This window comes from Melospiza georgiana, chromosome 25, assembly GCF_028018845.1.
Source record: "Melospiza georgiana isolate bMelGeo1 chromosome 25, bMelGeo1.pri, whole genome shotgun sequence".
NCBI lineage: Eukaryota > Metazoa > Chordata > Aves > Passeriformes > Passerellidae > Melospiza > Melospiza georgiana.
Window position 1 is genome coordinate 6,645,061 of NC_080454.1, and position 13,277 is coordinate 6,658,337.

Genomic DNA, 13,277 nt, shown 5'->3' on the forward strand with positions numbered 1-13,277 from the left:
TGTGGGTTTCAGTGAGCCCCAGAGTGGAATGTTGCCGTGGTGTTCACCAGCAGCTGTGGCAGTGCAGGCCCAGCCAGCGCTGAAGCTGCTGCAGTGGCAGCAAGGCTTGGCCCCAGTGGCTGGCGATGGCAGAGGAGGGTGGCCAGGATTGCAGAGGATTCCAGGCGAGGATCTGTGGGCAGGCGCAGGGGCTTGGCCCGCTGTGGAGCCCTGGCTGCTGCTGCGTTTCCTTCAGGGCAGGCTCAGGGGCGGCCTCCCATCCTCCTGCTGCAGGCGGGAAGTGCAAATCTCCGGGGCTTCAGAGCCCTTGAGGCCAGGCTGAGGAGTCCCCCGTGTTGAGCTGTGCTGGCGGCTGTTTCTGGCCTCAGGGACACTTGGCATGGGCCCCTTGGCCACCAGTGGTGCTGCTTTGCACTCCTTAGGCAGGAGCCGATGTCCTGGCTGGGTGTTGGCAGCAGCAAAGTGCCAGGGCAGGCTCTGTGCCAGCCCAGCTTCCTGTGGGAGAATATCCCTTGATATCTGCTCCAGTGGTTGCTGAAGCAGTGAGAATTGCTTTTGCCCCCCCCCGTTAGGTGCCATGGTGTCAGCAGAAGATATTGAAGCCTTCCTGCTCAGGGCATTTCAGTGCCAGGCTCTCACAAGCACCCACAGCTCCGTGGGTTGAGCTGAGCATGGGGCGGTGACCTGCGCTGTGTCTGATTCCCCTTCCTTCCCTCCCCTGGAACAGGGTGTTGCTTTTAGACACCACTTGTCCTGGTTGCTTCAGGGTGCTTTGGAGAGACTCCATATCTAATTTTCCCTTTTTTCCTGGGGCTCCCAACACTTCTGGGTTCACTTCAGCATAGGCCTGGCCAGACATTTGACAGAGAGGTACAACAGGACCGGCCTCTGTATCCCTTTTTATAATATTAATTTGTGTTACGAGTTTATCGATCAAATCCCTTCCCAGTGAATCGTGATAACAATTAGGAGCAAGTAAAAATTCATTCATTACAAACCCATCTCCTAGATATACTAACAGTGATTGAATAAAACCATACATCTTTCCCACTTATCTCCTCACTAATCAAACATATTTTTAGCATTTCCCCCCCTTCGGTCTAAGATTCAGAGTGGATTGAGAGGCCCCTGCGTCCATCAGGAAATACCTCCTCTCAATGCAGACCCACCCTGAATGTTCTCAAAGGCTCCAGTGTGGAGGGTCCCTGGTGTGATGGGAGCTGTGACAGCCCTTCCAATCCATGTCCATCAAGGGGTGAACTTGCTGGTCCTGAGGGTGCTGCTGTCTGTGCTTGCAGTGTCCTTGTGCCCTGCAGCTGGAGCCCTGGTTCCTTGCCAGGGGCTGTTTGGGTGGGCTCTCCCCTGCCGAGGAGGGCAATGCCTCTGCCAGGTGCTTGTGGCCGAGCCCGTGCCCTGGGTGCTGGGGCCCCCTTGGGCCCTGGGGTTGATCCCTCAGGGGCTGTAGGAACTGTGCCCTGGCCTTTGCCTTCAGCTTGGCCTTTTGCTGCTCCCTTCTTGCACTCACCTGCTGTGCCTTTGTGCCCAAGTGCTGCAGGGCCTTCTTGTGCCCCTCCTGCAGCCCCCTCAGTGCCTGTGGGTGCTCATCCTCTGACAGCTGCTGAGCTTTCTGCAAAATCATTTGTATCTCCAGTAACCCTAATAAAATCTATAAAAGATAATCTCCGTGCTAAAATGTGCCATCCACATTTCCCATGTGTTCCTTGCTCCTCCTCCCTGTGCTCAGGGTGCCCTCCCCAGCCCGTAGCCCAGAGCCGCTCTCTGTCCTGCCGCAGTGTCCAAAGGCGCCCCCGGCGGGCAGGGCCGGCAGCTCCACGGGGCCGGGCAGCGGCCGGGGCGTCCCGCAGCCTCCTGGGGGCCGGGGGCCGCTGCCGGCCCTGCCCGGGCTGGTGGGGTCAGGCAGCGCCCGGCGCTGAGCCCCGGCTGCCCCACAGCCCCGGCCTGGCCCCGCAGCTCCCCACAGGCCCCCAGCCCGTGCTCCTGGTGCCGCAGCTCTGCGCCCGCTGCTGCCGCTGCTTCCCACAGAGAAACCCCCTGAAACCCTGACCTCCTTGATTTCCTGGTCTGGAAACCGGGGATACAAAAGATCTGAATCAGCTGACAAGTTTTGAGGCTAAGGCCCTGCTGATAAACATCCCAATCGCAGTATTTTTCTCTTCCTCCGCTTTTACATCATCCTTTTCCTTCCCACATAGATTCCTGCTGCAGCTTTTTGCCTTAACCATATTGCTGCACACTCCCCTTCACGCAATGCCTTTGCAGCACACCAACACCATCCATGCCCTGTTGTCCAAATGCGAGGGGAATTTGGGGAGGTGGGAGTGGGGCAGCGCCAAGGCCGGGCCCCCCCGCGCTGTCACGGTGGGAGCGGCTGCAGTGGGGACCGAGTGCGGGCGGGAGCGGCCGAGAGCCCAGCGCTGCCCCAGCCCGACCTGCCCCAGCTCCATCCCTGCCCCTGCCGCGGGATGCTGTGGGTTTGGGGGGAAGAGGGAGCCGGCAGTGGGTGCTGGGCCTGGGGCAGGAGGAGAAGGGAAAGAGAAGCAGAATTGAGGAACAAAAGGGTCAAACGATGCATGAGGGAGGAGAAGGTGGGATTGTGCAGGAGAAGGAGGAAGAGGAGTGGGAGAAATAGCAAGGACACTGGATGTGGAGGAGGAGCAGAAACAGGAGGCACCACAAGGTTCCACTTCTCCCTGTATCTGCAACTTCCCTGCCAGCCCCAGTAGCATTCCCCCCCTACCATGCAGCAGGTAACCGGGAATTGGGATCCACGATTTTCCCGGGGGTGAATCTTGGTGTTTCTGAGCTTTATTGGGCTAATTGTTGGTGCTTTGTTTTTTTGTGGGGGCTGAATCTTTATATTTGGAAGGTGCTTTTGTTGAATCTTGATGTTTGGGAAGTTTTTGATCTGTGTGTTGATGTTTGGAGGACTTTTTTGCTGAATCTTGGTGTTTTGGAGGTTCTTAGAGACACAAGATGCCCAATGACTTAATGAGATGAACTTGGGCAAGGAGGAGCTCCCAGTCCAAGGCACTCTCATTTTGTTCTTTTCCCCAAACCAGGATTTTTCATTCCTAGGACGTGTGTGAATGGAGCAGGAGGAAAAGCCCTGGAGATTCCGCACGAGGAGGGGCAGCAAACCCAGCCCAGGGAGCTGCGGGGAGGAAAGAGCCCCCCTGAGCCGGGAAGGCGGCCGGAGATGCAGCCAGAGCTCAGAGCTGGTGGAGAAGCCCCATGGCAGAGAGAAGCCCCACAAGTGCTTGGAATGTGGGAAGGGTTTTAGTCGGAGCTTAGACCTGATCCAGCACCAGGTGATCCACACTGGGGAACAGCCCTACGAGTGTGAGGAATGTGGGAAGCGTTTCAGCTGGAGCTCCAGCCTGACGCGGCACCAGAGGATCCACACTGGGGAGAGGCCCTTTGAGTGTGAGGAGTGTGGGAAGAGCTTCAGCCAGAGCTCCATCCTGATGCAACACCAGAGGATCCACACTGGGGAAAAGCCCTTTGAATGTGGGGAATGTGGAATGAGCTTCAGGCAGAGGGGGAGCCTGATGCAACACCAGATGATCCACAGCGGGGACCGGCCTTACGAGTGTGGGGAATGTGGGATGAGCTTCAGCCAGAAGGGCCACCTGATGCAACACCACAGGATCCACACAGGAGGAAAGCCCTATGAGTGTGGGGAATGTGGGAAGAGCTTCAGCCAGAGCTCTGGCCTGAGGAGACATGAGAGGATACACACTGGGGAAAAGCCCTATGAGTGTGGGGAGTGTGGGAAGAGCTTCAGCATGAAATGCAAGCTGACGGAACACCAGAAGATCCACTCTGGGGAAAAGCCCTACAAGTGTGGGGAATGTGGGAGGAGCTTCAGAGGAAGCTCGGCCCTGATTCGGCACCAGGCGATCCACTCAGGGGAACGGCCCTACACCTGCTTGGAATGTGGGAAGAGCTATGGGTGGCACACTGACCTGAGAAAACACCACCAGCGTGTTCACTCTGGGGAGAAGCCCTACAAGTGTCCCCAGTGTGGGAAGAGGTTTCACAGGAGCTCCGATCTCCTCATACATGAGCGGAGTCACAGGGAGGAGAGGCCCTTCCGCTGCCCCGACTGCGGGAAAGGCTTCAAGCTAAACTCCCACCTCACCCTGCACCGGCGCATCCACACGGGGGAGAGGCCCTACGAATGTGGGGAGTGTGGGATGAGATTCTCATCGAGCTCAATCTTGACAAAACATCAACGAAGGCGCCACTAAGGGAAGCCCTGTGAGTGCCCCAAGTGTGGGAAGAGCTTCGTGCGCTGCTCCAGCTCCATCCCCCATGAGAGGATCCACGTTGGATGATCCCCAGTGACCCCTGTTGGGCAGAGCCCTGGTGATCTGTGGTCCTGATGATCCAAATTGGAAGGCATCTGTCTGGGGGGCTCCACATCTTCCTGGTTCCCTGAGGGTACCTAGATAAGCCCAGCAGCAGGAACATCCATCAGGATGCAGACCTATAATGGGAATTCCATGGGGAGAGCAGATTTGTCGACTTTCAACCCCATAAAATCTTTTGCATTCAATTCTATCTTCCTGTGACATCAAGGAGTATTGAATGGTCTTGGAGGTATATTCTGGGTTACTGTTTGGTGCTTGTATCCCCAGTCTGTTCTGTTTATGCTGAATAATAAGTTTTGCACCTTCAAGACTTGTCCTGAGAGTGAAGGGGGAGAGAAGAAGCACGGAGTTTGTTTTCAGAAACCGCACTCACTCCTCCACATTCGTGTTCTTGCACTGTGTTGTCTGCAGATGGGCAGACAGTGGGACAGAGCTCTCCTTTCCTTTTAGTTAGTTTTAGCTAGCTGAACCAAACAAGTTCTCTGGACTGTGGGGTTTTTCCCCTTTCTTTGGACCTGTTCAAACCTGCTCTGGCCTGAACACCAGAAGAGCATGGGCAGCTCACACCTGTGGCCCACCGGGCTGGGCCTGGCCTGTGACATTTCCAGCATCGGAGGGATTGATAAGAGACTGAGTGAGCTGAGCCTACAGACCATGGAGGGACTTTGTGAGTTTGTGTCTCTTTTAGAGCGGCAAGAGGTTTTATTGTTTAATATTATTTAGGTTTTATTGTTTAATAAACAGTTTTTTCCGCTTTTCTCCAAGGAGGTATTTTATTTTTCCTGAACCAGTTGGGGGAAGGGCCAATTGAATCTGCTGTCTTAAAGGAACCCCTTTGTGGGTTCTCTCCCAAATTTGCCCTGAACCAGGACAAGGTCTTTTCCAACTTCAGGGATTCCACAGTTTTGATTTCCTATTTCCCAAGGGTGTCTTCTGTAGCCAAATGGTGAAAAACTGGGGAAAAGACCAAGATTTTGGAGACAGTGGGATAGAAACCCCACCAAAAAAGGTTCTTCCCTTCCACCTAAGCAGTGGATCCTCAGCTGGTATGGACAAGGAAATCCTTTTCTTTTGGCCTTGATTTTGTTTTAATTTCTATTTATCCCTTTAAAATATCCAATATTGAGGTAAAAACAGACATTGAACTAAGACTTGGATGTGGTCATGGTAGGACACATGGACACATGGAGAGAGACTTGGGGACGCATGGATTTTAACAGGGATGGGGCCATTTGTGGGGGACATGGGGGGACACAGGCATGGATGGAGATGTGGGGGACAATGACAGGGATGGAAACAGGGAGAGAGCCATGGGTGAGGACATGGTGGGACATGGGCAGTGACATGTGGGGACATGGCCATGGCCGGTGCCATGGGGGGAACTTGCAGGGGATGTGGGGGATGCAGGGTTGGAGGGAGTTGAGGGTTCCTGGGAGGGACTTGGGTCTTGCTGAGGCCTTTGGGGACCCCAGGCTGAGCAGCTCCAGCTGTGCTGGGAGACCCTGGGGGAGCTTCTGGGGCAGCTGCTCAAGGACCCCCTGACCTGGAGCCCCAGCCAGGCATTGGGCTCCTGGAAGGGGATGAACGTCCTTGTCCCCAGGAGGGAAATCCCAGCACCCCCAGGGTGTCAGGGGCAGCTGAGAGGCCACAACAGGGAGGGGAAAACCAGAGAGAGCTTTCACACTTCTAAGCTAAACCTCAAAAGTCCCAAAACTGAGGGATTCCTCCCAGGAAAAAGCAGCCAGGAGCTGCCAGAATAGAGGGAAAGGGGAGATGTGACTCTCCAGACTGAGCAGGAGGGGCCTGCATCCCCCAAAACCAAACACAGGGGTGAGGGCTGGGGGCACAATGGAGAAGGGGTGGAAGAGCAGAAGAAAAGAGGATTCAAAGCGCGAGAGGGATGGCACCCCCAAACTGAGTTGGGAGGGGTCTTTGGGTTGGGGGAATGATGAGTGAGGGAAGGGAATGGTGGGGATGGAACAGAAAAAGAGCGGTTCCATGGGGATCCCATTGTGTCCCCATCATTCGATTCCTGGAGTGATTCCCTGGAGCTCTGGAGGGGAATGGATCCACACTGGGTGGGTCCCCAAGCCCCCTGCCCATCCCTGGGGGGTTCATGGGGGGTTCCCTCCACCCAAATGCTGGTGATGCTGCAGCCATGGGGGAGAGGTGGGATCTGAAGTGGATGTGGAAGGGGGAGCAATAGGAAGAGGAGGGAGAGGAGGAGGAGGATGGGGAAAAGGAGGAGGAGGAAGAGGAGGAGCCCCAGCAGAACCACGCTTTTCCCGCCTGCCTGCTGAGTCTGCAGCTCCCCTGGCCCTGGCAGCATTGATCCCCCAGATCCCACAGGTGAGCGGGGAGGGGGAACTGACCCCAAATCCACTGGGGGGGCCTCTGGGAGGATTTGTTTGCGGGGTAGGGGATGTTTGGATCTTGCAGGTCCCCAAGGGTGAGACGCAGATGCCGCTTTGGAGACTTGTGGAGGGTTCCAGTGGCAAACTGTCTGTACTGGCTGGGGAGGTGGTACCAGTTTGGGGGGGGGAGACATTGGCATCAGAGTGGGGAGAGCAGCAAAGGCCAATCCCAGAGCTGAGGGATCCCGGCAGCCTGGAAGGGTGGGGGGAGCTGGAGATGAGCAGGGTCTGGGCCCATCCGACTGTGAACAGGGCAGTTACTTCTGGAGATGGACTTGGGACAGCAGGACCAAGGGCTCACCCACTGTTTTTCCCCCAAGCCAGGATTTGTCAATCCCAAACTTTGTCTGGATGAAGCTGGAGGAGGCTGCAAGGAAAAGGAAAATGGCCTGGGACACAGAGGCAGGCGAGGAGGAAGTCACTGCCCCTTTGCCCCTCTCCTCTGCTCCATGTCTCAGCCCAGCATTGCCCCTGGCTGCAGAACAATCCCACTGCTGATGTTATAAACAAAAATCTGCCAATTTTTTTTGGTGAGAAAAAGGTTACAAAAACTAGTCAGATCACTCTTGCTGCTGAAGCGCTACCTGTTTGTTATGATAATTACAAGTCGTTGTCGTTAATGGTTCTTTTTTGGATCAGTAAAGGCCCTGGCCAAGACTAAGTTAATGGCTCTTCTCCGGAGACAGTGAAGGGCGGGGACCTCCCCAGACAATGAGGAGAAAGGACTAAACGTGGGAGAGGGGACATGCTAAATAACTTCAGGACCAGCATGCCATGAGAAGCTACTACTCCAAACTTACTGAAAAGACCCCCAAAACAACGAGCCAATATAGAGTTGAGAAATTGGAGTGATGTCTGAATGTGAGGACCAGAGTGCTGGACCTGCGGGGACGCTGGGGGCCTTTGTTGCCCCTCACCCTGGGTGTGGGGATCCTCTCGGACCGGGTCCCGAAGGGAGCGAAGCTGGGAAAGTCAACATCTGGGTCACGCCCAAAAAAAGCTCCAACGAGGACTGGACCGCCGGCTCTGTCCCTAGTGGACAAAGCTGCAAATATCCTCCTGCGAGTCACCTTGGGAGAGACAACGGAGACTGCAGACCCGTCGAGCTTCCCAATCCTGAGCTAACCACTTTTAATACAGGCATTAAAAGGAGAAAAAGTCTCCTGCCCTGTTTATTTTAGCTGACACTGTCCTGCCAGGGATGAATTGGTGGGATCCCTTCCCCTTCCCTCTAGCACAGAGGCAAATCCCATCCTCTCCTTGTCCACAGCTCCTTCCTCTTCTCTTTCTGTCCTTCTTCCTTCTTCATTCCTTCCTCTCCTTTTCTTTCCTTACCCCAGGCACTGAGCTGCAGATGGAGACCAGGGAGGACAAATCCCTGTGGTATTCACATTTCTTTGAATAGAGACATAATTCTCTCTCCCAGGATTTTTCCTGGGAAGCTGTGGAAAGACTGAGAAAGCTCAGAACGGAAGAAAACAATTCTTATCTCACTTGCTGCACCTGTTGTTTGGCACATGTGGAATGTGTTATTGAGATTGTTTACTGAGACTGATTTGTTAATTGGACTGTGGTGATGGTTGTTAGGACTGATTGACCAGTTAGGTCAAAGATTGGTCATGACTGTCTGGAAAGGGTCAGAGGTTTTTCTTTAGTATGTATTTTTGTATAGATTTAGTATAGCAATAGTGTAATGTAGTATAATATAGTATAGAGTAAATCATCTGTTCAGCCTTTAAAATCATGGAGTCAGAGCACATATTTCCTTGGATGGGTGAGACAAAGTAGAAATTTAACAGGATAGAAATGCATTTTTGGATTTAGGAGAAAAGTGCTGTTCTGAGCCTGTAACTTGTTTATCTGTGCTTAAGACTCCCTGTTCTCACAAGAGAGGAAAAAAATCAAAGAAAAAATCTTGTGCTCACAGAATGGCCTCGACCAAGAGAAGGAATTCAAACTCTCAAGATAAGCAGAGGCCCCTTTGTCAGGGCCAAAGGCTGAGGCTGACCAGAGAGCTCTCTGCGCAAAAGGCAAGGACTGATAAAAACTAATTGCAGCTTGTAATGTGAAATCTGTAAAATGAATATGAATGAGACTATATGCATATGTATAAGCAAGGGGGAATTCTCAGGGGTGCGCGTGTCCTTTAGGGGGAACAACGATTCCCACATGCGTCCAGTGCTAAACATACCGGCTTTACGACTTTGTACAAAGTTGTGGAGTTTCTCTTTTTTTTCCACTAATCATTTTGGCGAGCCAACCAGGCGATTGTCTGTCCCTGCAGGGGCGGAAGGGAGGACGGACTCCTGGGCGCTCCCTGGGATTTTCCTGGAGGAGCTCTGCTCCATCTCGGCTTGCCTCCTGCAGATACAGACAATGACCTGCTGGTGTGCAGATACACGGTACGTCTATCAAAGGGCCTGGGGGAGATAGGGCTGCTGATAAGTCACTCAGAGACGTCTGAGTGCACAGCCTCGTCCCTGTGCTTGCAGGCAGCCATCGACCAAGAGCACGGTCAGCGGCAGAGGTTCCCGGTTGATAGCGCAACTGGGAACGGGTTCATTGTTCAATGGAGTGGCCGCTAGCGACTCTGGGGTGAGCCGAGTGAACCCGAACTTTGTGTGCTTGTGGTGTCCAGACATTGTATGGCTAATGCATTGTGTGGTTAATGTTGGCGTGTTTATAATCGTGTGAGTGCGTGGTGTATAAAACAGACCGAGCGAGTGAGTGAGTGTACCCACGGCGTGCGGGGGCAGTTCTACCCATGTCTGATGGGAGCACCGGCTGGGGCAGTCTGTGAGGGCAGGAACACCCCGTGGAGTAGTGGAACAAGTGGAGAAACGTGGGTGAGGACATTTAGTCATTTATTGTGTTTAAAGGTGGTGATGTGTGATTTGTGTAGATTGTGCGCATTTTAACCGTGGCTAGATGAACTCAGGGGATTCTTCTGTCCCCGCAGTTTGGACTTGGTCCCTGGAATTTTACTGTGTGCTGTTATTTTGATTGTGTCCAGAGTGTGTGTGGACCAGAAGAGGCTGATAAGCTGATGTGGGTAGATGATGAAGTGTTGTATGTTGGGTTGTGTCAAGGAAAGTGGGCACTCTTAAGAGATACCTCTTTCCCAGTGAGTTTGTGTGGTTCTTCCCCCACATTGTGGTAATTTGATTCTTGGTATTGTAGGCTTGTGTTTGTGGAGATTTTAGGATTTTGTTTGCAACAAGTGTAGCATTTTACGTGGAAAAACTGCAGTATGGTGATTTATGTTTAACTGTGATAAAACAAATTAAAGGAATTCCAGGAATTCCCTTCCCACAGCAACCTAAGTCCTGACTCTCGTGAATTTGAGATGCAGGGTATGTGTGTGTGTCTGTGTTTGTGTTTGTGGGCATATCAGAGTTTTTGCTGTAAGAGGCACAGCTTTTTGCAAGGCAGCAAAGTGAGTGTCAATAGAAACAATGCTTGAATTAGGTTGTGCAGGAAGAGAACTGGGAAAGAATGAGATTTTGTAAAGCAGAGTTTAGGTGGAAGAGACCAAGACAGGCACTTTATAATTTATGTTATTCTAAGGAAACCAAGGCTACTCAGAGAGCTCTAAGGAATTTAGTGGCAACTGGTCACGAGAAGCAAAGAAGAACAAGGATGTTGAATTATTAGAAAAGAGAGTTTCAAGTAATTTAAGAAACCCAGCAGAAATAATTAAAGCTGAGTGCGTTCAGCTTATTTTATACCCCAAGACTTTGAATTAAGGCAAAAGGCTGGGATGGGGTAGAAAGATGGGAGCTAAGAAAATGGAATTTTTAGTAGACACAGGGGCAGCAAACTCAGTGTTAAATAAAGCCTCGATGCCTGTAACAGATGTTATGGTAAGGGGGCAACTGGCCAATCTGAAAAATCATATTTTGCAAACCATCAAAATAGTCATAGTTTTTTGTATATGCCCAACTCTCCAAAGGCCCTGTTGAGTAGGGACTTGTTGAAGCAGCTGGAAGCAAAGATCACATTTAAAGATGGAGAGATTATTTTAGAGGTAAAGGATCAAGAATATGGAGATATATTGAGCTTAATTTTAACAATTAGTGAAACTGAAATTGAAAATAAGGATGAAATTAACAAGAAAAGAATGGATCCAATGTTTCCTGGGGTATGGGCCTCTAACATGGCAGGGAGGGCAGAGAATGCACCTTCTGTACAAGTTAAGGAAAACAACGGGCTAGGGTCAGGCAGTACAACTTGTGGCAAACCCATACACCCTACTAACATGTTTGGCACCTGAGCTACCCTTGTTTACTGTTTTAGATCTGAAAGAGGCCTTCTTTTGCCTCCCTATTCATAAATCCAACCAGAAAATTTTTGCATTCAAATGAGAAAACCCTAAAAGCAGGTGCAAAACCCAGCTCACATAGATTGTGAAGGCCTCAAGGCCTTCAAGGTTTCAAAATTCCCCTGCTCTGTTTGGAGAAGAACTTACAAAAGACCTAGAGCCCCAGGAAGCTCCACAAGAAGAAGGAAGGCTATTACAGTACGTGGATAATCTCTTGATATCCACTCAGACAAGGGAAGCATGTGTGGCCTGGACCGTGAGCCTTTTGAATTTCCTAGGGCTCCAAGGACACAGAGTATCAAAGAAAAAAAAAAAGAAAAAGGCAGAGGCAGTGAAACAGAAAATAATCTACCTGGGGTATGAGGTCAGTGCTGGGCAAAGGACTCTGTAGTCACTAACCTTGTGAACCCAGCTTCTTTTCTCAGTGGGATCAAGGAGAAGCAGCACACCACGATTGCCTGGAGACCATTGAAGCTAATTACTCCAGATACCCGGACTTGAAGGACACTCCTTTGGATGGTGCAGAGACCTGGTTCACTGATGGGAGTAACCACATTGCCAGTGGAAAGCGACGTGCTGGATATGCAGTCACTACCTGCAGAGAGGTAATAGAATCTGGACCCCTACCAACAGGCACCTCTGCACAGAAGACCAAAATAATTGCACTGATTCTCTTTCCTTTTGGCTTAGAAATGGCAGGAGGAAAGAGAATAAAATCTATACAGAGCCATGGTATGCATTTGGAGTTGTGTATGCACATGGAGCCACCTGGAGAGAGAGGGGACTGCTGACCTCACAAGGAAAGAACATCAAACATGCACAAGAGATGATCGGGATAATCGGGCTGCTGGAAGCAGTTCAGCTGCCTGAAAAGGCAGCAATTATGCATATTAGGGCACACCAGAGAGTGAACTCAGAATTGGAAGAAGGAAATGAGCTGGCAGATAGAGAGGCAAAGGAAGCAGCAAAAGGTGAGGTAACTAAGGAGCTCTGATTTTAGATGGGCAAATTTCCCTTGAAGGTAAGCCAGAATACAATGAGAAAGATAGAAAACTAATCAAAGATCATAAAGGGACATACAACCAAGAAGGGTGGGCTACCATTGAAGGGAAGCTGGTAATCCCTTCCCATTTCATGTAGTCACTAGTAAGGGAGGAGCACCAGAAAACACACTGGGGAATAGATGCCCTGAACACCTACATGATTGAAAGAATCGTTGCCTGGAATTTACATGCCACTATTACTCAAGTGGCAGTGTGATCTTTGCCTCCAGACTAACCCCAATAATACCCGCAGACCAAAACTTGGTCAGACTGGGAGGGGCCATGGGCCTGGACAGCAGTGGCAAATTGACTTATCCATCAGAAGGCAGAAGCTGTTGTCCCTTCCTGGAATGATTTTTGCTCAGAAGTGATTATCTGCAGCACAAAACCACCATCCACTATTGACTTTCACAGGACAATGACATTCTTACAGAGATACTGTCAAGTTGCCTTGTGTGCTTCTGGCTGCTTTTCTTGCTCTCTGGAAAAAAACATCAGTCCAGCATCTGATGGCCAATGCTGCGGGTGCTGCCCATCTGGCTGTGGCCAGCAGCTCGTGCCCAAACACAAGCGGGTGCCTTCTGGGCAAGGGGATGAACTGGCACGAGCAGACATTTTCCCTGGTGAACCCGGGAGACACCTGGGCAAGTGCAGAAGATTGGGATGACCCTGGCATGAGAGAACGTGTGATGTGTCTCTGATGATGCTGCCAGCACTGCGAAGGAACAGCCAAGACAAGCACTGGAAGCAGACACATCCTGCCAATTTCTGCTTGTGAGAGTCTGTCTGAATTTTCCCTCATCTGCCTCACAATCGTCATTGGGGGACCACTGAAGAGAAGACCACCTGTCTTGAATCTCTGGCTCCAAGGGAGAAAGTCATGTGCCTGAGACCTGAGAGCGTTGCTAAGCCATTGTTCTCACAGGTGTTGTTTGCTGTGTGCTACACTGAGCCCAATGAGAAGAAGAACGGGGCACCATGCCCTTTTTGCAACAACAGCCTTGGAAGCTGTCCCACCTCTCGGCCTGGCTGGACTTCTCCTGAGTTTCAGGTGGTCCCCCCTCAGAAGACCCTCACCTGTTTCACAACCACCGTGACAGACAGA

The 13,277-nt window shown here is 51.5% G+C and overlaps 2 protein-coding genes and 1 pseudogene across 2 annotated transcripts in view; 1 reads left to right on the forward strand and 2 right to left on the reverse strand.

Moving 5' to 3' along the window:
- The window catches only part of LOC131093378 (zinc finger protein 208-like), a 496,041-nt pseudogene that overhangs the window by 389,765 nt on the left and 92,999 nt on the right, over positions 1-13,277 (reverse strand).
- The window catches only part of LOC131093431 (uncharacterized), a 44,165-nt gene that overhangs the window by 8,947 nt on the left and 21,941 nt on the right, over positions 1-13,277 (reverse strand). The gene's annotated exons all lie outside the window — the stretch shown is intronic.
- LOC131093390 (zinc finger protein 883-like) overlaps positions 2,408-13,277 on the forward strand; it is a 49,379-nt gene continuing 38,509 nt past the window's right edge. Inside the window, 2 exon segments of the mRNA XM_058040542.1 lie at positions 2,408-4,233; positions 9,182-9,197. Coding sequence (XP_057896525.1) covers positions 3,108-4,233; positions 9,182-9,197 — 1,142 coding nt within the window. The 5' untranslated portion in view covers positions 2,408-3,107.